Source organism: Gasterosteus aculeatus, chromosome 6, assembly GCF_964276395.1.
Source record: "Gasterosteus aculeatus chromosome 6, fGasAcu3.hap1.1, whole genome shotgun sequence".
Classification (NCBI taxonomy): domain Eukaryota; kingdom Metazoa; phylum Chordata; class Actinopteri; order Perciformes; family Gasterosteidae; genus Gasterosteus; species Gasterosteus aculeatus.
This window is the reverse complement of record NC_135693.1, coordinates 17,165,069-17,191,035: the sequence shown is the minus strand read 5'-3', so window position 1 is coordinate 17,191,035 and position 25,967 is coordinate 17,165,069. Positions and strand designations below refer to the sequence as shown.

General features: G+C 46.6%; 2 protein-coding genes across 2 annotated transcripts in view; one reads left to right on the top strand and one right to left on the bottom strand.

Moving 5' to 3' along the window:
* slc30a6 (solute carrier family 30 member 6) overlaps nucleotides 1-19,360 on the bottom strand; it is a 55,917-nt gene extending 36,557 nt beyond the window's left edge. Inside the window, exons 1-6 of the mRNA XM_078104796.1 lie at nucleotides 19,140-19,360; nucleotides 18,722-18,768; nucleotides 17,985-18,071; nucleotides 14,340-14,424; nucleotides 6,280-6,322; nucleotides 5,799-5,864 (exon numbers count right to left, since the gene is read on the bottom strand). Coding sequence (XP_077960922.1) covers nucleotides 5,799-5,864; nucleotides 6,280-6,322; nucleotides 14,340-14,424; nucleotides 17,985-18,071; nucleotides 18,722-18,768; nucleotides 19,140-19,323 — 512 coding nt within the window. The 5' untranslated portion in view covers nucleotides 19,324-19,360. The remainder of the gene's footprint in view (nucleotides 1-5,798; nucleotides 5,865-6,279; nucleotides 6,323-14,339; nucleotides 14,425-17,984; nucleotides 18,072-18,721; nucleotides 18,769-19,139) is intronic.
* Nucleotides 18,718-25,957, top strand: sult6b1 (sulfotransferase family, cytosolic, 6b, member 1). The gene is made up of 8 exons (XM_040177827.2): nucleotides 18,718-18,815; nucleotides 21,062-21,358; nucleotides 22,948-23,060; nucleotides 23,837-23,926; nucleotides 24,154-24,280; nucleotides 25,018-25,112; nucleotides 25,213-25,369; nucleotides 25,651-25,957. The coding sequence occupies exons 2-8, from the start codon at nucleotides 21,163-21,165 to the stop codon at nucleotides 25,776-25,778; spliced, it is 906 nt and encodes a 301-aa protein (XP_040033761.2). The 5' UTR covers nucleotides 18,718-18,815; nucleotides 21,062-21,162; the 3' UTR covers nucleotides 25,779-25,957.
* Nucleotides 25,958-25,967: the final 10 nt, after the last annotated feature.

Sequence of the window (25,967 nt, the reverse complement as noted above, 5' to 3'; positions counted from 1 at the left end):
TGTGCAGTGTTCTAGTGTTGTAGTGGCCTGTGTGCAGTGTTCTAGTGTTGTGGTGGCCTGTGTGCAGTGTTCTAGTGTTCTAGTGGCCTGTGTGCAGTGTTCTAGTGGCCTGTGTGCAGTGTTCTAGTGGCCTGTGTGCAGTGTTCTAGAGTTGTAGTGTCCTGTGTGCAGTGTTCTATCGGCCTGTGTGCAGTGTTCTATCGGCCTGTGTGCAGTGTTCTATCGGCCTGTGTGCAGTGTTCTGGTGTTCTATCGGCCTGTGTGCAGTGTTCTAGTGGCCTGTGTGCAGTGTTCTGGAGGCCTGTGTGCGGTGTTCTATGGTTGTATTGGCCTGTGTGCAGTGTTCTAGTGGCCTGTGTGCAGTGTTCTAGAGTTGTAGTGGCCTGTGTGCAGTGTTCTATCGGCCTGTGTGCAGTGTTCTAGAGGCCTGTGTGCAGTGTTCTAATGTTGTAGAGGCCTGTCTGCAGTGTTCTAGTGTCCTGTGTGCAGTGTTCTATCGGCCTGTGTGCAGTCTTCTGGTGTTCTATCGGCCTGTGTGCAGTGTTCTAGTGGCCTGTGTGCAGTGTTCTAGTGGCCTGTGTGCAGTGTTCTAGTGGCCTGTGTGCAGTGTTCTAGTGGCCTGTGTGCAGTGTTCTAGTGGCCTGTGTGCAGTGTTCTAGTGGCCTGTGTGCAGTGTTCTGGAGGCCTGTGTGCGGTGTTCTATGGTTGTATTGGCCTGTGTGCAGTGTTCTAATGGCCTGTGTGCAGTGTTCTAGTGGCCTGTGTGCAGTGTCCTAGAGTTGTAGTGGCCTGTGTGCAGTGTTCTATCGGCCTGTGTGCAGTGTGCTAGAGGCCTGTGTGCAGTGTTCCGGCCTGTGTGCAGTGTTCTAATGTTGTAGAGGCCTGTCTGCAGTGTTCTAGTGGCCAGTGTGCAGTGTTCTAATGTTGTAGAGGCCTGTGTGCAGTGTTCTAGTGTTCTAGTGGCCTGTGTGCAGTGTTCTAGAGGCCTATGTGCAGTGTTCTAGTGGCCCTGTGTGCAGTGTTCTAGTGGCCTGTGTGCAGTGTTGTAGTTGCCTGTGTGCAGTGTTCTATCGGCCTGTGTGCAGTGTTCTAGAGTTAGTGGCCTGTGTGCAGTGTTCTATCGGCCTGTGTGTTCTAATGTTGTAGAGGCCTGTCTGCAGTGTTCTAGTGGCCAGTGTGCAGTGTTCTAATGTTGTAGAGGCCTGTGTGCAGTGTTCTAGTGGCCTGTGTGCAGTGTTCTAGAGGCCTGTGTGCAGTGTTCTAGAGGCCTGTGTGCAGTGTTCTAGAGGCCTGTGTGCAGTGTTCTAGAGGCCTGTGTGCAGTGTTCTAGAGGCCTGTGTGCAGTGTTCTAGAGGCCTGTGTTCAGTGTTCTAGTGCTCTAGCGGCCTGTGTGCAGTGTTCTAGCGGCCTGTGTTCAGTGTTCTAGTGTTCCAGAGCCCTGTGTGCAGTGTTCTAGAGGCCTGTGTGCAGTGTTCTAGAGTTGTAGTGGCCTGTGTGCAGTGTTCTAGTGTTGTAGTGGCCTGTGTGCAGTGTTCTAGTGTTGTAGAGGACTGTGTGCAGTTTCTAGTGTTCTAGTGGCCTGTGTGCAGTGTTCTGGAGGCCTGTGTGCAGTGTTCTAGAGGCCTGTGTGCAGTGTTCTAGAGGCCTGTGTGCAGTGTTCTAGTTGCCTGTGTGCAGTGTTCTAGTGTTCTAGAGGCCTGTGTGCAGTGTTCTGGAGTTCTGTGTGCAGTGTTCTAGAGGCCTGTGTGCAGTGTTCTAGTGGCCTGTGTGCAGTGTTCTAGTGGCCTGTGTGCAGTGTTCTACTGGCCTGTGTGCAGTGTTCTAGTGGCCTGTGTGCAGTGTTCTAGTGGCCTGTTTGCAGTGTTCTAGAGTTGTAGTGGCCTGTTTGCAGTGTTCTAGTGGCCTGTGTGCAGTGTTCTGGAGCCCTGTGTGCAGTGTTCTGGAGGCCTGTGTGCAGTGTTTTGGAGGCCTGTGTGCAGTGTTCTGGAGGCCTTTGTGCAGTGTTCTGGAGGCCTGTGTGCAGTGTTCTAGTGTTCTAGCGGCCTGTGTGCAGTGTTCTAGTGGCCTGTGTGCAGTGTTCTAGTGGCCTGTGTGCAGTGTTCTAGTGGCCTGTGTGCAGTGTTCTAGTGGCCTGTGTGCAGTGTTCTAGTGACCTGTGTGCAGTGTTCTAGTGACCTGTGTGCAGTGTTCTAGAGGCCTGTGTGCAGTGTTCTATCGGCCTGTGTGCAGTGTTCTAGAGTTATAGTGGCCTGTGTGCAGTGTTCTATCGGCCTGTGTGCAGTGTTCTAATGTTGTAGAGGCCTGTCTGCAGTGTTCTAGTGGCCTGTGTGCAGTGTTGTAGTTGCCTGTGTGCAGTGTTCTATCGGCCTGTGTGCAGTGTTCTAGAGTTATAGTGGCCTGTGTGCAGTGTTCTATCGGCCTGTGTGCAGTGTTCTATCGGCCTGTGTGCAGTGTTCTATCGGCCTGTGTGTTCTAATGTTGTAGAGGCCTGTCTGCAGTGTTCTAGTGGCCAGTGTGCAGTGTTATAATGTTGTAGAGGCCTGTGTGCAGTGTTCTAGTGTTCTAGTGGCCTGTGTGCAGTGTTGTGGTGGCCTGTGTGCATTGTTGTGGTGGCCTGTGTGCAGTGTTGTGGTGGCCTGTGTGCAGTGTTGTGGTGGCCTGTGTGCAGTGTTCTAGTGGCCTGTGTGCAGTGTTCTAGTGTTCTATAGCCCTGTGTGCAGTGTTGTAGTTGCCTGTGTGCAGTGTTCTAGAGGCCTGTGTGCAGTGTTCTAGTGTTGTAGTGGCCTGTGTGCAGTGTTCTAGTGTTGTGGTGGCCTGTGTGCAGTGTTCTAGTGTTCTAGTGGCATGTGTGCAGTGTTCTAGTGGCCTGTGTGCAGTGTTCTAGAGTTGTAGTGTCCTGTGTGCAGTGTTCTATCGGCCTGTGTGCAGTGTTCTATCGGCCTGTGTGCAGTGTTCTATCGGCCTGTGTGCAGTCTTCTGGTGTTCTATCGGCCTGTGTGCAGTGTTCTAGTGGCCTGTGTGCAGTGTTCTGGAGGCCTGTGTGCGGTGTTCTATGGTTGTATTGGCCTGTGTGCAGTGTTCTAGTGGCCTGTTTGCAGTGTTCTAGAGTTGTAGTGGCCTGTGTGCAGTGTTCTATCGGCCTGTGTGCAGTGGTCTAGAGGCCTGTGTGCAGTGTTCTAATGTTGTAGAGGCCTGTCTGCAGTGTTCTAGTGTCCTGTGTGCAGTGTTCTATCGGCCTGTGTGCAGTCTTCTGGTGTTCTATCGGCCTGTGTGCAGTGTTCTAGTGGCCTGTGTGCAGTGTTCTAGTGGCCTGTGTGCAGTGTTCTAGTGGCCTGTGTGCAGTGTTCTAGTGGCCTGTGTGCAGTGTTCTGGAGGCCTGTGTGCGGTGTTCTGGAGGCCTGTGTGCGGTGTTCTATGGTTGTATTGGCCTGTGTGCAGTGTTCTAATGGCCTGTGTGCAGTGTTCTAGTGGCCTGTGTGCAGTGTTCTAGAGTTGTAGTGGCCTGTGTGCAGTGTTCTATCGGCCTGTGTGCAGTGTGCTAGAGGCCTGTGTGCAGTGTTCCGGCCTGTGTGCAGTGTTCTAATGTTGTAGAGGCCTGTCTGCAGTGTTCTAGTGGCCAGTGTGCAGTGTTCTAATGTTGTAGAGGCCTGTGTGCAGTGTTCTAGTGTTCTAGTGGCCTGTGTGCAGTGTTCTAGAGGCCTATGTGCAGTGTTCTAGTGGCCCTGTGTGCAGTGTTCTAGTGGCCTGTGTGCAGTGTTGTAGTTGCCTGTGTGCAGTGTTCTATCGGCCTGTGTGCAGTGTTCTAGAGTTATAGTGGCCTGTGTGCAGTGTTCTATCGGCCTGTGTGCAGTGTTCTATCGGCCTGTGTGTTCTAATGTTGTAGAGGCCTGTCTGCAGTGTTCTAGTGGCCAGTGTGCAGTGTTCTAATGTTGTAGAGGCCTGTGTGCAGTGTTCTAGTGTTCTAGTGGCCTGTGTGCAGTGTTCTAGAGGCCTATGTGCAGTGTTCTAGTGGCCCTGTGTGCAGTGTTCTAGTGGCCTGTGTGCAGTGTTCTAGAGCCCTGTGTGCAGTTTCCTAGAGGCCTGTGTGCAGTGTTGTGGTGGCCTGTGTGCAGTGTTCTAGAGGCCCTGTGTGCAGTGTTCTAGTGGCCTGTGTGCAGTGTTCTAGTGGCCTGTGTGCAGTGTTCTAGTGGCCTGTGTGCAGTGTTGTAGTTGCCTGTGTACAGTGTTGTAGTTGCCTGTGTGCAGTGTTGTAGTGTTCTAGAGCCCTGTGTGCAGTGTTGTAGTTGCCTGTGTGCAGTGTTCTAGAGGCCTGTGTGCAGTGTTCTAGAGGCCTGTGTGCAGTGTTCTAGTGTTGTAGTGGCCTGTGTGCAGTGTTCTAGTGTTCTAGTGTTGTGGTGGCCTGTGTGCAGTGTTCTAGTGGCCTGTGTGCAGTGTTCTAGAGCCCTGTGTGCAGTGTTGTAGTTGCCTGTGTGCAGTGTTCTAGAGCCCTGTGTGCAGTGTTGTAGTTGCCTGTGTGCAGTGTTCTAGTGTTCTAGAGCCCTGTGTGAAGTGTTGTAGTTGCCTGTGTGCAGTGTTCTAGAGGCCTGTGTGCAGTGTTCTAGTGTTGTAGTGGCCTGTGTGCAGTGTTCTAGCGGCCGCTTCTCTAATCCGAAGCAGGGAGTTTAAAGGTCTAAAATGTCACTTCTGAATAACACGTTTTACCGTCCCATGCTGTGTGATATTAATTGTCTACTTAAGAGGTTATAACCAATTATTTATTTTGAATAAATTCAGACAGATCGGACACACACACACACACACACACACACACTCTCTCAGTCTGAACAATCGAAGCACGCAGCCTGCATGACGCTGGGTCGAAAGGTCACGCTCTGCATTGTCATAACTAGCTGTTAAGTGGTGGGAGCGCCTATAGGAAATCTGCCGTCCGTGAGATAATGACTCGTATCGTCGCCACTATTGTGAATGCAGCCCATCGGTTAAGTGGTGAATGAAAGAACGTCATGTCAGAAAAACGGTCACTACGTTCTCGCGACGCTGTCTTACTCAACTCACGACAGTAATCGAATGACCAACATTTGCTTAACAGCAAACTAATCGAAGGGACAAGTAACAGTAAAACTGCTGTTACCACCCTGGAAAAAAAATATCTTGATTTGTTTTGTCAGTCATCTTTCCACCTTCAGACTCCCATATAATGTCTGTGTGCGTCTGTAGTAATGTGTGCATAAATATAATATTTTTGTACTAAAATACAGCTTGCAACCCACAACAGAAGCAGAGGTGATGTCGAGCGAACTGCAGAACAGAGTGAAGCAGCTGTTTTACTGCCAATCTGCTGCTGAGACCATTGTTCTGTTACACGCAATCTGATAACACACACACACACACATCCTGAAAACGAACTCACATATAAACCGGCATACCCAGATGTAAAGCCCCCCCACCCTAACGCACACACACACACACACACACACACACACACACAGAGGTATTACAGCAGCCAAGTGGAGCCGAAAAACAGATTTCCACTTGATCGCCACTCTTCACCACCTCAAGGTCAGAGGTCACCGGTCAACTGCAAATACACAGTTGGGCACCTTCACTGACACACAAACACACGCACTTATAAAAGCTTTGGCTGAGCCTGACAACAGTAACTGAAGCTTTTCTGTCATTGCTACCTCAGTGTGTGTGTGTGTGAGAGAGAATGAAAGTACACACACACACACACACACACACACACACACACGGCGCTTTGACTGAAGCTCCAACAGTGGATGGAACTGTGGACTCACCCAAACGAGTAGACCTGACTGGGTTTCTTCATGGACACCCAGGAGCTGATGAGACATGTGATCAAACTGCAGAGACAGCAGAGAAGAAAAGGCAAAAAGGGTTAGATAATGACACCAGAAACAGAGGTCAGCTAAAGTACACCATTTCTGTAATTTATTAATTTTAATCTCACAATTAATGTGTCATGAGTGGAGATTGTCCCTCAAAACCTTTAAACCTGGTCCCAGCTGAGCAGACATACAAGTGTTTTCTCATCCCTTACACACTTGTTTCACGAGTGATCCTGCATATCTTGTGCAAAAGGTTGTTTTCATAGAGAAAATCTACTTACTTCATATTAGACTAAATAAATACACGGCACACGTTAGAAGCTGGAACCAGGAATGTAATTATTCTTGTCATTGGTTATTAATTAATTTGATTTTTCCCCTTTCTCTGATGAGACACACTAATGTTCCAGCTGATGCAGAACACACTCACCTGAACAGGTCAAAGATGGTGAGGTAGGTGTAGGCGGTTAAGGCTGAAATGACACAACAGAAGGATAAAAAGACAATTAAAACTCAAACACAAGCCCATTTACAGCTCTGGAAGATCAACAACCAAGTTGGATTATTTATCAATGAGTTCATGATGCTGAACCGGCATGTCAATTATTTATTTCTGCAGCATGTTCACATACAAGGAAGTTGCGTCACATCAATCTGATGGATTGTTTATTTTATTATGGGCTGCTGGGTCTAATTAGACAGCGAGCTGAAAAGCCCAAAAGCCAATTAACGAATCAACCATCACAGAGAGAAGCAGCGTCGTCCTGCCTTTCCATCCTGATGCCAGTCGACCAGTTTTTTCTGTAATCGGGTTCTGCTGTGAGTGGGGGAGGGGGGGGATTAGAGCGGCTTTGTGCGGAGAGGAACATTTTGTTTCCCCACCACCAGTGTCCATGTTGGCCAACCTGACACCGTGTAATCCTGACAGAGGCCCGCGGCGAAGGCCCGGAGAGGCAGACGGGCAGCAGGACCGAGGCTGAGAGACACGCGGGGGGGTGGAGGGGGGCACGCAGATAGACAGCCGGAGAGAGTTTAGAGGACGGACGGACAGACAGACAGGCGTGTGAGGGGGACATTTGATAGAGGGAAAGTGAAGGAGACAATCCCTGAGAAGAGTTCCAGGTAGGAAGGAGGAAACATACAGGATCGGCTGGGTCCAAAATCCTCCCTTGTCCCCTTAGAGACCAAAACACTTCCTAGTCGAATCAAACACTTTAGATTTTAGGGACATCAAAAAAACATTACCCCTTCACACCATCACAAGCATAGTTGCATAATCTTAGTTCGAAAGTCTTTTAAAAAGGAGGATAACTTTATTGTAGGATTTTAAACAGGAAGTTTCGCATCCAGTAAAACAAAAAAATCACCATCAGCTGTCGATGGATTGTGATGAAATGGGGCTTTTTCTCCAGCGCCATCACCAGGGCAACGTGACCACAACGACCACAGAACTCTGCTTTACTCCCTAAAGACCTCCTATGTACGGTACTGAGGAAATGTTTGCATGTTACAGAGTTCCTTCCCTGTATCAAGATGTGGTGGTGGAAAATGAGTCTTATGTGGAGCACCAGGACGGCTTCACGCAGGTTTATTGATCTGTAATCATCCGTTTCCTTGCGCTCTACGGCTGAACCTGCAGTGTTTGAAGTCCTTTCTGTTATTTTGATATGCAGCAGCTCGTCTGCCCACAGGGATCAATGGGGCTTAATGTCCCCGTGTTGTGTGGAATTAAAAGCAGCAGACAATAAAAGCAATAATAATACAAACCCTGACATCACAAACGTGACCCTGAAAGGGGGCCGGAACCAAATCAATAACTGGGCTGAAGTTTCCCCTCCGCTGTGCTCAGATAGGTTTACATACACACGAGAAACACACACGTTAAGACACAGACACACACACGCACACACATAAAGTCTCCTGCTTACAAACACTGACACCCAGAGGACGCGTGCATGTGAAACCAGAGCAACAAACAGAGCACGGGACATTATTCTTGTGACACACACACACACACAGTATATGATTTCACCTTCAACAGAACTACACAGACCAAACACACAGAAATGTACACGTCTTAACCCATGCAGACGCATTGAGAGAGACACACACACACACACAGGACCTGAACTCAATACCCCCAACAGAGAGACCGATTCAAATCTTTTTCTCCCTCTTCTTTTCAGAAATGATCAACAAAAGATGTTTGTCTCCTTGCTCTCATTTTAAACTCCTTTAGCTTTATTTAATATTCCTTCCTTATTAATTTATTTTCAAACAGTCACAAATGATTAGAAAGAATGCAGAAGAAGGAAGGACGGACGAAGGATTTGGAGAGGTAGCAGGAAGGAGGAGGTGAGGGGTGGATGGATAGATGAGGAGAAATACGAGCAGGAGGATGAATATTTAATGCTGTCTGCAGAGGAGCAGCTTGCGCGCACACACACACACACAAGCTATAATCTACGTATAAGCACATTTACAGTAATTGTGCATATACGCAGTACAAATGCGTATAAGTAAATTCATATAAGGGGCCTGCATTTATCACAGTTTGCCTGACTGAAGTATTCAAGTGGAAAGAATATTTTCTAACAAGATTCTTCGCCCTCTGAAGGCTGAAGCAGTTTTTTTTTTCCCTCAGTTGCTCCGGTCACATTCAGTCGACGTGGCTAGAAAGATGAAGACCTGATGATGGGAGGGTTTTTTTTACAACGCACACGGACAACAAGAGATGGTTACAACAATGGACTTCTTTGCTTCAGTACAAAAATAACGTTGCGTGGAGTTGGTCACATGACAACAGCCCTGAATGCATTTATTCAAGTTTTATTCAAACGATTACGTACAAATCTGAGGTACTTTTGCTTCACGTGAGTCTCTCCTTTCTCATGACACTATATATTTAACATTTTCAGATATTTGAAGTACAGCTGAAAGGAATGGTTAATTATTCAGTTTGGTAAAGTCGTCACTGGTTCTGGTTAATAGTAAAGTGAGACCTAGAAAACACACACACACACACACACACACAGGGTCGTGGTGTCAGGTCAGCTCTTGTGCTCTGCAGATGTAAACTAAAAGCTTCTATCGAACGCCTCAAGTGCTGCGGTGAGGAGGATGAATGAGCGAGTGAAGAGGAGGGACAGTAAACAAGGAGGAACATGAGACTGGAGCGGAGGGCTTCTCCCCCCCCAGTCCTCTCTCTCCCTAAAATGATTAATAAGTGGCATTATTCATTGTGTTGTGCACATGTAGTTGCACAGCCCCCCAAAAGAAATACTTTTGCAGTGGTGACAGACGAGAAAATTCTCAAAACAGGAATCCTCCATCTCCGAGATCAACAATTAAAACACAGATTCAGGGATTATTATCCATCCCATAATAACTCCCCATGGCAGCAGCTGGCTGTTAAACTCAAAGTGTGGCCCTTGTGAGAAACAGCAAACACACCTGATTCACATAAAGAGCCTCCTCTCCTCTGGGGGGCCCCTCAACGATGGGCTGAACATAAGTAACCAGACCTGATGTTCACATCAAGGCAACGTCTTTTCCTTATATACACAAGGAACAATCAACACAACTATATTTTAATTAAGAGTTGTAATTGATCCTCACGCTCACTGGACAAAAACGTCCTTGAAGCCCTCAAATGTCAAACGCTCTTAAACAACACTGAACACACACAGCCACATATGTATGTATGGTGTATGCATTAAAACAAGCATGTCTACATCTGGTTAACACACACACACACACACACACACACACACACACACACACACACACACACACACACACACACACACACACACACACACACACACACACACACACACACAGAGACAGCTTGTCATCCTGACATATGACAAGCAACTTCTGTCGATATGAAACCGGACCAAAGTCAAATGGCTTCTCGTGTCTCCACGTGGGATTTGAGCGGCAGCTGGCAGCGATGTTAAACCCACCACATCGCCACACCCAGCCGCCTCCTCGCCCCCCGTGGCCTGACCCTGCACCCCCCCCCATCCCCTGATAATCAATGCAATATCTTCTGTCAAGACAAAACTGCTGAAAGGAAAACTAAGCTCTGGTATGTTGTTCAGACTCCTCTCTGCAATTCAGGTCAAATATTCTCTCATTCATGAATATTTGCACTCATGTTTAGAAACAAAAGCTTTTTGTACAAACTCCGTCTTCCAATTTGAAATGTTCATGAGTATGTTTGTTTAACCTGTTGATTGGAGAGGATCTAGAAGATGTTTTGCCATTTGATGATGATTTTATAGATCAACAAACACTTGATAGTCATCAGAGGCCCGGGTGCTTTGCGGTGGAACGTCCCGTAGGCGTGGCCCCCGGGGAGCCGATCCGCGGACGTCCTCGGCGTGTTTAGGCGATCGAGGCTAACCGAGAGAAGAAGCAGATGTGGTGACAGCGTTACTGAGCGCGTGTGTTGGCTGTACTCACGGCCCCCCTGGGACGCACTGCTTCACCAGCTGTGTTCTGACACACAGGAACACTGAGGGCCCGGGGACCACGCACACAGACACACACACACACAACAGTCTCTGGAAGAGAAACAAACTGATGGATATGCACACAAACACTGCGCTAACACAAAACATGATGAATTTAAAGCCTTTCCCGTATTCCCCCTCCTGACTGACTGAACGAGAGTCAGTCCATGAACGCAAAGCAAAATGTCACATTTAACAAAACATTCATTTCCAATAACAGAAACACATCTCCTGCTTCTACACACATAGAAATACACACACTTAATCGTATCTACGTCTTGTGTTTAGACGTCTGTGGAACAGACACTCGACCTGGTTTCTCATTGCTGCTCTGGGCCGAAAAACAGCTGGGGGCACGCACACACGCACACACGCACACACGCACACACACACAGTACTACAATAGAATAGAAAACCAGGAAGTCATTAAATACTCATAAACACTGACAAATGAACAATACTGGGAAGTAAGTTTAAAATATATTTTGCTCATACTTTCCCCTCTTTGGGGCAAAAATCTAATCTTGGAAAACACACACACACACACACACACACACACACACACACACACACACACACACACACACACACACCAAGACAGTCTGTCCATCCATCAGCTGGGAGGAGAAGAGGCAACAAGAGGGTGGGATCAGGGGAAGGAGTGATGGGAGATGGACAGAGGTGAGAGAGGGGGGGGGGGATGAAGAGCTGAGGAGTGTGTGTGTGTGTGTGTGTGTCAGAAAGAGAAGGGGGAGACGTGGTTCTAAGTGACACAAAGGAGTGGGCTGTCTGTGATTGTCGGATTGAGGGAAGAAAAAAGGGAACAGACAGACTATTGGACAGACACACACAGATGTCTAAACTGCTGTGTGTGTGTGTGTGTGTGTGTGTGTGTGTGTGTATAAACACACACACACATTTGGTCCAGTAGGACAAAAAGCTGATGCTTTGTAAGAAAGTCGATCCTGTTGTCCAAAGCAAAATTTGATACAAGAGGACCAGCATGACCCCCCCGCCCCAACACACACTCGCACACACACAATCACACACTTCTGTAGAATCATCATCAGCTTATGTTTCTGCAACAGTGCAACAAAGACTCTGCTTAAGCAGCACTCAGACACACAAGCTGACCTTTATGTACACAAACACACAGCAGCTTGCTGTAATAACCGGATGTCTCTGATATTATTATTTACTAAACATGAACATCTCGTTCTTTGTAAACACATTGGTGAATCTTAGAGGAGAGTCAGCACTGTGTTCCCTCCACAGGCTGCAGGCTGGAAAAGATTCACACATGAACACATAAACAATATACTACACGTGGTCCTGTGTCCTCGTAAACTAACACGTGTGTGCACACACACACACAATAAGATAAGGAACAATGGGTCTGTATAACTTTATAACTGTCTTTCTGCAGCTTGAACTAAGGGTTAATCGCCTCACTGCACCATCAAGGCATGAAGTCTCTGCCGCCATCCATGTGTGTACGTGTGTGTGTGCATTTAGACGGCTGTTAATCCGCTAATGGGGCCAGAGCAGCCTGTGTGTGTGTGTGTGTGTGTCTGCGTACGTGGGTTGTGTGTGTTTTCAAGCATGTGCATCAGGACGTACAGTCCGCACACATGACGCTCTGGCACATGGCATTAGACTTGCAAAGGGACGTGTGTGTGTGTGTGTCTGTGTGTCAAACTTCTATGTAGGTTATGCTTCATTTGAGCAGGAAGTGGAAAGGCACTGGAGGCGTTGGCTGTACATGTACATCGGGTACGGAGCCATATGCGCACGCTGCTCAAACCGCCACTTAATCGATGTCCCAAGTGTTGCATGATGGGGGAGAACAACCCCCCCATCAGGATGTCAAAGTTTACGCTCGGAGGTTTGGCCTCTATTGGGGATTATTTTGGATTATTTTGCCGGCTCTGCTTCTGTTGTTTGACCATCCAGCTGTCATTAGATGTTAGGCATGCCGACATGGATAAAATGCTGTAAACTGTACCTCTCTTTATGATAATAATGAATAATATAGAAATTAACCAGTAGCACCTGTGCAGCAAGAGTAAAACACGCTCCCTAAAACCACGGGCTCCCTTCAGCGTGTTTGATTATCAACACTTTGACTTCTCACACTGTGAATGCCGCATGCGCCGCTCGCCATTATCTCAGCATCATTACATCTGTCGGATAAATGGAGCGACGCAAAGTAGCAGACGGTCTTCTGAATGTGCGAATGCGGCTGTGCTGACCACGTCGGTGGAGGAGACTTCATGCGCGAGGAGGAAAGGGCCCGATAAGTGTTGGGACGGGGCCGCGCTCTGCTCCTGTTGTTCTCATCGGGGGCCAAGTATCGACAGCGGGGTCGCTTTCCCCCGCTTGTTCAATACCCCTGTCCTCAGCTTCCTGTCTGCACGACACCCGACGCCACCGCTGTGTCTGTGTGTGTGTGTGTGTGTGTGTGTGTCTGTAAAATGCTGCAGTATTTGCAGGCGGAGTGAGCGAGGATACGGTTGCATGTTGTTCTTTGCGTGGCAGCATTTTCCTGAGCGATGGAATCCCTGAGAGGATCTCAGGTTGGTGGAAGACACGAGGCACGCTGACCAAAAATACAACTGCCTGCCTGCACAGACCCAAAGTCCCACCTGACTCAACATTTAAACTTACTTTAGAACACACCGGGTGTCTGAAACAAATACAACATGAATTGACTTCAATCATTTGCACTTCCCCCCCAACAGATTACTTGTACTTTAACCTTAAAATCTGCACATTTCTTCCATGGCCTCCACTCAGTGTAATACACGTATGCTAAATTTAGCTGCGTCCGTCTTTGTGTGCGTTTTAGCCTCCTAAATATAAGCTTGGCACATCGTTCACAGTGAAACCAGCGGACAGCTCAGCTGAGGCAGAGAAATGCTTTTAAGTGCTCCTGCGTCTCTGCAAACAAACATGCACTCGCTTTCAGGAGCAACACCGACGGCTGTGGGGGTAAGTGACAAAATATTACATTCAGACACGCAGATGATCAGGCAGGCTGGAGGCAAACCGGCAGTGGATCCAGATCAGCCACTTTGTACCTGGGATGCAATGTGATACTCCCTCATTGCACAGGAGCACCTGCGTGCTCACAGCTGAGGTTTGTCAGTGAACAACAGACACTTTAGGCCCAATCGGTCGATCAGTAAAGACCAAGAACGTGCGGGATGCTTGTGACGGTTCTGACCGATGAGAGGCTCGTTGTTTTCACATCGAGTCGATGTTGTTGGTCACCGCCACTACTTACCGCCCGGTAGGCGCCGCTGCTTTAAGCAATAAATCGTTCATCTTCAAGTTGTCTTCTATAAAAGGTCTGTCTGATCCTGAAGGCTTGTGGTGATTACTATTACTAATAGAAATTACAGCGTGAAAAGAGTAGAGTAGTTGAAAACCAGAATCGCCCTTTAAAACCTTTTCTAAAGCGTTGTTCTGCTGCGAGAGGGAAAAAAAAGGAAAGAAAAAAGCATGACAGATGCGTTCTGTGTTGTAGCACCAGAGGGTAGAAAGAGCCGCTGTGAAGGACTCCGTTTCTGCGACGTGCCCTTTAAAGTGCCATTTTTTGAGTGAGGTAACCCCCGTCAAAGACGTGCACGCACGCCAGTGCACGCGGCCGCAGCGGCAAAAGCAGGATCAATCTGAACCCCCGTGGTGAGACGACACTGGTAACACACTTCGACCTGTGCTTAAAGCTGCACACACCCACACACACGCTCTTTGTGCACGTGTTAAGTGTGTGTGTAACTGTCAATCCGTGTTTACTGTGTGTAGACAGGTATCTCCGCCTAACAATGTCTGCTTCCCGAGTCCCAAAGTGTGGGCTTTTTTTCGGCTTACGTCTGTGTCTGCGCGTCAGCTTGCATGCGTCGATCTGTCGCTGTGTTTGTTTTATTTGCCTTTGTGTGTGTGTGTGCGTGTGTGTGTGCGTGCTCACCCATGCTGTTGGTGGAGCTGCACCACATCAGCAGACAGCCGGTGCACAGCAGGTTGAGAGCCCCGAACAGCAGGATCCTCCACGACTGAAAACGACAACAAGCAAACAAAAAGAACTGTTTAGGAGCAGTAAGAAAAGGAGCGGCTCAACCTCTGGCTCGAGACCCGACTGGGGTCATCCTTTCATCGCCTTCATTCTTGGGCTCCGCGATCTGAATAAGATTAACTTCTGTTTTAAGCTGAATTTGTTTGCTTTTGGGCTGTCAGTTGGAAAAGAAAAAGACTCTTGAAGACGTCGCCTCTGACTTTGAACATTGACCATGTCTTCATAATCAATGACTTTTTTTTCCCGCACAAGGCCACACGTAGATGACAGCGTTCGTTGACCCAGAAGACGTGACACAACGCGGGTCCTCCTGAACGGGGTTTCCCCCGGCTGTCACTCGCCGTCCTGCGGCAGGCGGTCTGGCAGACGACCAGCCGCCGTTTAATCTAATTCCAGGCGTACAAAGCCAGCGGGGAGCTCGCCGGGTTTTGGCTGCCGCCGCGCGGCTCTCCGGGCGAGCGTCCTGCCTCGCGGTGCACCTGCTGCGCTGGGGGATTTGGGTTAAAACTCTGACTGAAGGAGTCACTGCAGTCTGAATCAGTTCGTCACAGAAACAGCAGCCCGGGGGAAGGTCACATCCGGCGAGCAAGCAAGCAAAAACACACAGACACAGAGAGAGAGACACGCTCATCTGGAACATCACCAGAGTTTGACAAAATTATTTATAGTCGGTTTGTCAATTTCAAGATGTATTCTCCTGAAATAACAAACGTAATATAAAATGATGCAAAAAGCCTCCAGGGTGTAATGAATAAAGACGGCAAAGAACGAGCATTTTCAAAATCCTTTGCTTTCTATGGCAAATAGCACAAAAGAATGGAGCAGAAACACATGTTTTTGTGCGTACAATGTGAACCGGACACCATACAACGCCGCTCTTACTCCTCCCTTACAGCCTGAACCTCCAGCTAAATTTTCAATGAGCAAAAGAAATATATAAAGAAATCCTTGATTCTAAATGAACCCTCAGAGCAGAAAGAGAGAGTGCATTTGTGTGAGTGTCAAAGAAGAGCGGAATTAGAAATGGAACGAGTGTGTGTGTGTGTGTGTGTGTGTGTGTGTGTGTGTGTGTGTGTGTGCGCGCGCACGCCCTGGCCTGTCACTTCGTGTTGGAGTCATATGCCTCGGTGGGGGGCGCCGAGTGCTGTGAAATCTACAATTACTGTGGTGTGCTGTGTTATGACAGCACTGGGGCGTCTGGTGACAGCACTAGCCAGCGACAGGCATGGGAGACCCACAGTGTGCGTGTGCACGCGTACATGTGTCTGTGTGTGCAAACAGAGAGACAGCACTTGGCCCAAAACAGTCGCTCTCTCACACACACACACACACACACAAAACCCTGACGCTCTGCTGCCCCCATCTGTCCAGTCAGCGCTGGTGCTCCGGCCGCACATCCGCAACTCATGAAGGGAGAGGTCGAGCGAGAGGTCAGTTTGACCCCGGCGGACCGGTGCGGTACGTGCTAGGGGAGGGGGGGACGGGGGTTAGCCAGACGAAATGTGGGGCACGATGCAGTCGCTCGTCCTACAAACCGGCTCCCAAACACAAAAGAACCTCTTAAAAAGTCCCCTCTTCACGTGTAAAATCAGTTCAGTTGAGTCCAAACAGGTTTGTCGAGTCAAGCAGGGTCTCATGAGCAGACGTCATTGAGTTGCATTGTGAGAGGAGCAGGATCCAGTACTGTGGGAGCTTAGAGCACTTTCTGCCAAACCATTATTTTCAAGATAAAGGTGTTGATTGATTACGATATTCTGACAGACACACACACAGCCTTTGGATTCTGACGTCACAGGTCGTGCAGGATCGTTCTAAAGCACCGTTGCAAGGTGACACGTTGTTAACATGTTGTTACCACGTTCGTGGCCGACCGAGGCCATCGGTTCCCTCAATGGTTTAAAGACCTTTGGATCAAAGATCACCGGCAACATCTGATGTATTTGGCATGAAGTATCATACGTCTGGTGTTAAAACACGCAGGCTACCTGAAATCAGAGGCGGAAAAGACTGAGAAAAGGAAACAGGAGACGAGGGCGACGAGGCGTAGATGAAGCACCGCTCAGCTTTCGCCCTTTTGAACTGTGTTTGGTCCCTAAGCCGTGTAAGACACCATGTAATCCAATCCAAGGCTCTATGGGAAGGCAGGACCCCCTGCCAGTGTGCGGACAAAGTGGATTATAGTACAACACACACACACACACACACACACACACACACACACACACACACACACACCAGTTCCTTCTTTGGAATTTTTTACATCCCAATGTTGTTCAGAAAGAATTTTTAGCTTAAATTCTACATCTGTCTCTGTTTTGTTGGGAAATGAGGTGAACTCCCCTTTTTCCATGTACTCTAATTTTGGAGAAAAGAAAATCACTTCAAGCATTTGAACTAAACATGTTTTTGGAACAGTGTTGTTGTCGTCGTTGTTATTGTTTATTCCCGGCTTCATAATAGTGAGTTTAGTGTTTACTGCTTTAGTGGATCATTAAATGTATTTTTATCGCATCAGATCACAGCCTGCAATAAAGGAAGAGCCTTTAAATCAGCTTTGTAATATTTGCTAAGAACTTTTTTCTGAGGGAAGTTTTTCACTTGAAATGAGAAATTCCTCATCAGGGACCTCATCCAAAGTAAAATTGGTGTTAAAACACATTTACTAAATCAAGCTTTCCATAATAAACAAGCTTGTGCTAAAGAAAGCAAGTTGAGGAAATAAAATATTCAGCAGGCCGTGATGTGAGGTGGAACAGAGATGTAGGTTATGCGTCAGAAGTGGTTGAAGATCATATCGGTTCCATTTTACAACAGTGATTATTCGCATTGGCATGTGTTGTAACTGAAAGCAATCTAAAATGACCACAAATGATACTAGTGATGCTCAAAAAATGTATGAATGAGGGTTGAGAATAATATTAAAGGGCCGATGAATTGTTATGTCCCTGGTAGGGACGATTCTCAAGTTCCATCTCAAGCTGAAAAGCACCAAACTCAATTGAATAGACCGATTTAAAAACAGACACAATGGAAATGAATCACTGCACTTACAATTGGTGCTAACGGAATAGGGAATATAAAGAAATCAAAACCACAGGTGGGAGCTGTCAGACAAAGCGGACCGGCTGCCAGCTTGGGGCTGATGGTACTTTACTCGCTGCTTTCACTGGAACTCGGTGACCTGCTATGAAAACAGGATTACTGGAGGTGTTTGGGTTCGACGGGGGCGACACGGCTTAGAGCACAATGGGATTATGAAGAGCGGACTTTCCAGGCGCTAACTACCGATTTAGAACCAGGAGGAAATCATGAAAATGGGTCCAACATGATTGCCTGTTAAACAAGGAAGTTGGAGTAGGGTTGTGAGCTAACGTGCGAACACACACACCTCCTGGCTGCGTTGACAAAGAAGAAATAGATGCTCTGATAAAACACACACAAGATCTTTAAGAAGATAATAGGCGCTTGCTGTTATGTTCATATTCTGAATGTACAGTGCAGATACACTATGTATTTAAACACACACTGACACAAACCTACCCGTCTATCTGAGGTGACCAGTCTGAATTCCTGCTGGAGTTTTCCAAAGAAGGATTTGTGAGTCTTTCTGAATGGATGAATAGTGCCCTGCAAATTAAAACAAAAGAAAAATAAATATCAGTACTGAACTAACTTTTAACCTGAAAGCAGATGATGGAACTTCATTTGATGAAAGACTTGTCTGCACTGCCACCAAGTGGCGTGTCGGTGTACAACATTGACCTCAGCTACACTGGATACAACAGGCATCCTGTCACACCAGGTAACAATATACATTTATATTCTGCTGTGTTTAGAGCGGCGGAGCCTCTTTACATAACAATGATTTGGATAATTTGATGGCTGATAAGAATGCCCCTTTCTGTTGAAAGTACAGGCATCTTAAAGTAATCAAACTTTCTTAACTGTAGAATTTTTACTTTTGTCCATGTCACATATTTTTAATTCAACCACTGAAGTACCACTGGACCTTTGTCAACAATTACCATCGTGTGTGACAAATCAAAAACAAAACACCTTAACTCTCAAGTCAAAGTGTGCCATCATTCTTTAAAGCCTGTTAGACGTTCTACAAACCCCGGCCCAAACCTTCTTTACAGGCATGAATACATACTAGAGAACAAAAGTCATTGTAAACACAGAGTGAAAGAACTCTGAGAAATAAGGAAAGTGTGTGGGTGTGTGCCTTTAGTCAAAAACCATAAAACGCATCCAATAAACCCCCCAGAGACACTCACCAAGACGTATGTGTCCTGCTCATGCTTCTTTCTGTGCAAGTGGACATCTGTGGAGGAAGACGGACCCCACCATCAACACGTATGAGCATTAAAGGTCAGAATACGATTTACGGTTTCCGTAAATTTTGTTGAAGATCGTTAACTAACGTTAACATAAGTGAGAGGTTAAAACTAGTCGAGAGTAGGTTCACTGCTAGGTAGTTTAGCCTACTATATACAATATTACCATCTATAAAACATGATTCACTGACCCCAACGGGGGGAAACGGTTTAAGCGGACCGTAAGAGTCGCTGTCCGTGTGGACCGTCGTTAAAGAAAAACTCCGCTGAGGTCCAACACTAAAACTCAGAATGAGCTGTCAGCCGTCGGTTAGCACAGCCGCCTGTTGTTAGCTGTTAGCCTGCTAGCATAACAAACCTGAATCCCCGACGCTAATGACGTCCACCGACACCATGTCAGGTTTATCCAGCGGCCCCACTTTCCTCTCGGTGACTCCAGACGGCACCACATCGGGCTTAGAGCCGAACTTTCTGGGGTAAAAGTCCCCGGTGTTGTGGTAAGGCAGACCCGAGGACGTGGACATCATTCCGTCCGTCGCCATTTTGAACTTCCTGTGCACGATTTCTTCTTCGTCTGGTTTTAAAAAAGGGCTGCGACCAACGTGTAATGAGTCCACAGCGCCTCCAGCTGTACCGGAGGATGAAGTGAGATTTTCTCCTTGAACTTAGATCGAACTGCCTGTTTGGTATTCATGAGCTTCACAGCCTGTTTCTCAACTCTGTTCATAGATTAAAATCAGATGCCAAACTCAAACTCTTAAAGTCCTGGCTGACAAAATTATCATAACAATGAGGCAGGGGGAATGATTGCTCTCCTGGCAACTCTCTGGTCTTATTTTGTGTTCTTGTTTAATATAAATTTCAGTTAAAGTTGAGTGTGTGTTTTTCAAGGGAGAGGCCCCCCAAACTGAGTCGCGTGCCTCGGGGGAGGGATAGGAAGTGTGGAAGGGGGGAGAGAGCGGGAGGAAAGGAGTGGTGCGACAAAAGAAACAGAGAACGCAGAAGTACATTCCATATGTCGAAGCACAACGAAAGGCAAACATACACACAAGATGTGTGTGTAATTTAGGAAAGAGTTCTGTAAATATAATAATATATCTTACAAAAAGAAAAGAAAACATACATTTCTTTCAAAATTCACATCCTCACTTTTGCTCTTATGTGTGTTTGAAATAAAATTGATTTGATTACTTTCATGGCACGTGATCATTATGTTATGATGATGTCTTACATTAACAGGGAAAACAACTTTATAACAAACAGCTGAGTAAATAAGATATTTCTATACGTAAGTTTTATGTTTTGTTTGATCAACTTCGAGCCTTTCAGTAACACCTTGTTTTCACACAACTTATATCCAAATGTACTGTTCAAATCCACAAAGACCAAAACCACAAACGGGGAGGAACAGTTTTATACAACAAAAGATGTTGAAAACACGCGATCAGACGTGTTTGCCCAGCGATTCCTGCCCTCAACCGCCCCACGGCTTGAGAAATGTAAAGAATGTCAACGGACCATTACCAAAGGATTCACTGCCACCAGCCAGCGGGCTTCCTTTCATCGTCCCTGTGAGGACGTGAAGGTGGACCAGTTGTTTGGGAGTTAGTGTAGATATGGAAAGAGAAGAAGTGGTGTGGTCAGATTGAAAGGGCTCGTTTAACCTCACGGTATGTGAGTGAAAACGCCTCCTTAAACCCGCCAATGAGCCTCCGATTTACAGATGTGCTAACTTAATATACCAACCCCAACCACTGCAGTGTGGATTTAATGTCTTAATTACACTGTTTATGTCTGTTAAAGTAACCAGCATTAAAAGAAAGAGGAAAGGTTCACTAACTTTTCAATAATAAACTCCTTTAAAGTTTTCTCCCATCTGAAGCAGTTGTGGGGAAGTTTTTCCTCTTCACAGACTTTTGGGGTCTGGTTGGCGACGGCTGTTCCTCTAAGTCAAATAAGAGGGAATGTGATTATAAGCTCTACAAATAAACCAGACCTATGGGGACATGTGAACAAAACTTGATTATTCTTTTGCTTTTAGTGGGTAATTATTTGTGTGTGTGTGTGTGTGTGTGTGTGTGTGTGTCTGCAGACTGTCAGCATGCACTGTGCCTCCCATCTGGTAGACATTGAACAGGGTTCTTCCATCATTCACTCTTTCACAAACACACACATCCTCGTGTGTGTGTGAATGTGTGTGCGTGTATGTGTTGAAAGGAGCTAGGCAGCTCCTCCTTTTATTACAGCGGCTCACACCCTCTCTCTCTCTCTCTTCCTCAGAGCTGCTCAAACCTCGGCCGGCCGGCAGTGGAAGGAAGCTTGACTGTACAAAAAAGCAAATTCTCTACTCTCAAGCTAAATCTTCACTTCACTGAATCAAGATGAGCGCCAACGCCCGACCTCCTACAGCGCTGTCCAGGATGGAGCAGGCGAAGGACATGAAGGAGGAGGACAAGTTGTACAGATACGACGGCGTGTTGTACCCGAGCCTCATGTGCCCTGAGGAACACCTGAAGGCTCTGAAGAACTTCGAGGCCAGAGAGGACGACGTCATGCTGGTGGCTTATCCCAAGTGTGGTGAGCTTTTTTTTTTCAAATGTTTTAGTTGGAGAATAACAACCTCCTGAACTTTGACCTCCCTTTTGGAATTGGAAACACTCAAACACAGCGTTGTATTAGAGGCTCAAGAGGTCACGCTGGATTTCATCAACCAATGCTTGAAACGTCAGCAAACAAGAAGAATACAAGTTAGAGAAGTAACTTTGTTGATCTCTGTATGAGTACGGCTTTGCTTTAAGACAAAGAATAAGAAAAAAAACACACTGAGTTCACTGTCACAGACCTAAATATTTGCTTTTTCTATTAAAAGTCAAGTAAAAGCCAATTTTATGCAATTTTTCTGAACGTGACATTTCTGCTGTCGCCGCCAGGCGCTCCAGGAATGTGACATGTTTTCCTTTTGGTCTTTGTTTACTTTATAAAAGGCTGTTGGGAGACCGAGGCGCGTTAATCGCCTTTGGAGGAATGCTGGATCACTGCGCGTAGGGGCCTTTTTGGCCCGGGGCCCGCATGGGGGATCGTGGCTCCGTGGCCGTGTGACGTTCCCGTCAGCTCAGCCAATGGGACCCGCTCTTTAAGTGGCCCCTTACAGGCGGGTGAACTCGGCTACACAGCAGACTGCCACAGGTGTCTGCCCCCTGATCTATGGTCTACGGGGGGAGATTGACGATTAACAAGACATTCACATTTACGACCTGCGTCTGTTCATAGGTCTTTTTTTCACGCGTCGCACTAGACGGCTACACATCTGGTTTTATCATCCTCGTCTGACCCCTAAAAATAATCCCCAAGAAGTAGCCAGGTGTCGTTTTCAAGGGCGTTCTGATTGGATTAAGTAGAAATTGGTCTCTTGCTCAACCCATTTCTTTCAAGTCAATCCAACCAAATTGAGCAGCAGAAAACCAAAGTCCATTCATTTGCATCTTATTGGAGCATGAGACAAACTAAAAAAACATCTGCAAGTAAATGGAAGTGAGAAATAAAGTCCATTAAAATAATATTTTACTGATCTCTCTCAACTCGGTTTGCATTTCAAGTGACTTAAAGGAGTATTGAGGAGGATTAATCATTTTTTTCTCAACAAAGAACTACAACTCGCTGCCGAAATGAGAGAAGAAGAAGTGAAGCTGAGTCCACGGAAGTAGATGGAAAGTGGTTTTTCTGATACGTGTTCAGCACATTTTGTAATGTTAACTTTGTTTTAGTTCCACACCTTTGGTCCTTTTTTTGCATAGAATTACTCCTGATTGAGTCAACAATGGAGCATTAAGGTGTTTGATCAGGAGTGTATGAGCCGATCGGCGGGTTGATGCTTTTCCAATGGCAGTGCTTAGAAACGGCAAACAAGCGACTCTACGTCTGATTCATGGGTCATGCTTGGACAAAAGGTGACACGTCGAAGTGCAAAGTGCTGCGAAGCGGAAAAGTTTCTCGTGAGAGTCTTGTAGACCTGAGCTACGGTTTTAGTCTGTGAGCGTCAATCTTGTTGTGTTGGAAATTGGAAAAAACTATTTAAGTGAGATATTTAAAAACCTGACACATCCTAACCTCCAGGAAGAAGAGTCCCTCTTCACATTTCACTGTATTCACCTAGTGTTTGTGTGCAGGTTTTAACTGGATGGTGGGAGTGTTGAGGAAGATCATCGCAGAGGCCAAAGGGGTGAAAACGGAATCGAAGATGCCTCCGCTGATCGAGTTTTTCGGGCCGGATGTCATAAAGGTTCTTTTTCTTTCAGCCACTCGACTTACTTCACCACATTCATCCCACTGCCTTCGCTACTTTACAAATAAACGTTTATTTTATGTACAAAACAAGTATACAACTAGCTGGAGTTAGTTCATTAATCCTTTGGAAACCCTCTTCATGGTTAGAGTCCCTTTTCATTTACAAACGTTTCATGCTGCTTCTGCTTGTTATGATGTTCATAACTGGGACGTATTTGTAATAATGTGGCGGTTTGCACTGTTGGACAAAACAAACGTGCAAAAATGTCCTTCTGGGTGATTGTTTCCCATGACTTTCTTCTGACAAATAGCCATTTATTATTTTGGTTGTTGGATGTCCTGCCTGCACCCGGTTACAGGAGTAATGAATGGAAACCTCATTCTTGCAGACACTAAATAAAGGCATTACACAGAAATGCAGATGTGCTTTGCGGTCAGAGCGATGCTTGGAAACAGCACAGCTGTGCCTGCAGTCACATGTTCACGCCTCATCAATCGTGTGCTGCACTCTGCACTGTTAAATCCTGAGAAACAACATTAAGAGAAGCAACTAACCAATTGGATGATTTGTACAAACCACTCTCGTATTTGTTGCAACGTTTTCTAAGAATAAGAAAGGTTCCTCTGTGTCTGAGCAGTCCTCCGCTGCTCGGTGGCTTTTGGTCTTAACAGCAGCATATGTGTAGATCTTAATGGGTGAAGTTGACTCCCCCTTTCTCCCCCTTCCTCCCCCGGCTGTCCCCCCCCCCCCCCCCCCCCCCCCCCCTGCAGACCGTAAATGAGGCTCCATCCCCGAGGTTATTGGGGACTCACGTGCACCCCGACAACATGCCCGCCTCCTTCCGTGCAAAGAAAACCAAGGTAAGTTATAGCAACATTTCCTTCTCATCATGTCATCAACTGTGAAAATACATGAAAGTATAAGGGAGGCTTTCAAAATGAATCCAACTAAGTTCATTCTTGTAATAAAATCCCATCGGAATGTATTTTAATTTTTGTGTTTTCTTACACTTGATTTTGTAGAAAACCAGTTCAATGCGCGGTGACATATTTTCATGTAGATTTTTGTTGTGCTACGTGTCGTGCAGATCCTGGTGATCTTCAGGAACCCCAAAGACACCGCGGTGTCCTTCTATCATTTCTCCAACAACAACCCGGTCCTCCCATCCGGCCAGTCCTGGGATGCCTTCTTCTCCGACTTCATGAGTGGAGACGGTGAGAAGAAACACGCGGGAATCCCCCCGTGTTGCATTGCACACACATCGCAGCCCTTCTTCCCGATACCGCGGCTAAGTTGTGTTTATGGCCTAATAAACAGGGTCAGTGGGGGGTTCGGGATTCCTTTGAACCCAAGTGGGGCTAAAGAGGGTCGGGAGGCTCCTCAAGCCTTCATGGGGCAACAGAGGGCAGTTTGCCAGCGTGACGTCTTAAAATCCGTCCACGGACTAAAAGCAGAGTGTTCAAAGCGACATCAAATGCAAGAGTCCTGGACCGTTTCTGCAACATCACTGTGCTCTGTGTCGCCACACCTCTAACTGTGAATTACTGCCTGCAGAGATTACAGGTGTGTACAGAGGTCGACTTTATTGCTTCATACGTTTGTTATGCTGATAACATGCAGCCACGGTTCCAGAAAACCACTCCTTTCAATAGTGAGTCGTGGTGCATTTCAGATCTAGAAATGAAATAAAAGATGCCTCCAGGATAGTATTGCCTATAAAATGTATGAAATCTCAAAAACAATTATAATTGATTCATGGTGTCACTATGCTGCATTGCAATGGAGTTGGGAACTTGCATTTAGCTTTGAAATGGAGACGCTCTGGATTCCGTATTGTGATCATCTACGTCCAAGATGTTTAAAAAGTGAAAGGCTTTTAGGAAACCCTGATCCAAACAACTGGGTGTACTTTGACGGTGTTGTGTGTGTGCGTGCGTGTCTGTGCGTGTAGTTCCCTGGGGCTCGTACTTCGATCAGGCTCTGGCCTGGGAGAAGAGGATGGACAACCCTGACGTCATGATTGTCACCTACGAAGAGCTAAAGGAGGTATCGTTTATGTGAAAAACCATCACCACACAAAAAAGAATAAAGAATGAGTCCGCGAGGAGTTTCTGACCGTACCGGCTCCGATTCTGGTGTTGTGAAGGACCTGAGCGACGGCGTCCGTCAGATCTCCACCTTCTTTGGCTTCAGCCTGACGGAGGCTCAGGTGCAGCAGATCGCAGAGCAGAGCACCTTCAGCGCCATGAAGCAGAGCTCCTCCAACTCCCACGGCAATATGGGAAACGTCTTCTTCAGAAAAGGTCTTTTACCTTTACCTTAATTTCACAAAAGTATTCAATTCACTTGCCTTCTGACTGGGATTATTTTTTCGATAAAATAACCACCTGAATCCAGCATCTAAACAGTTATAACTACAACTTTTTTAGAAATTTTAAAAATGCCAAAGATTTTGATGTTCCACTTATCATTAGCTTGAACTTCAGTTGTGCAACTACAGAATAAAAAAATAGTTATTCATACTTTTAAATCCTTTGGAAGAAGAATGAAGCTATAAATCAGAGGCATTTATGTTTGTGAGCAGGTGAGGTCGGGGACTGGAAGAACCACTTCACACCAAAGCAGAGCCAAGAGATGGACGACGCCTTCAACAAACACCTGGCCGGAACCAGGCTGGGAGCCAAACTCAACTACCAGCTGCATTGTAAATAGGAAGAAGAAAAGAAAGGGAAAGAGGGAGGGAAAGTATGTCGAGGAACTTGTGATTGTGAAACATTGTGGCGAGATTAGAGGGCATTATGTTACATTATGCTTGTGCTGTAATGTTGCATATTATTATTATTGTACGTGATCAGAATTATGACATGGCAATAAAAATAATTTCCACAACACCTAGTTGTA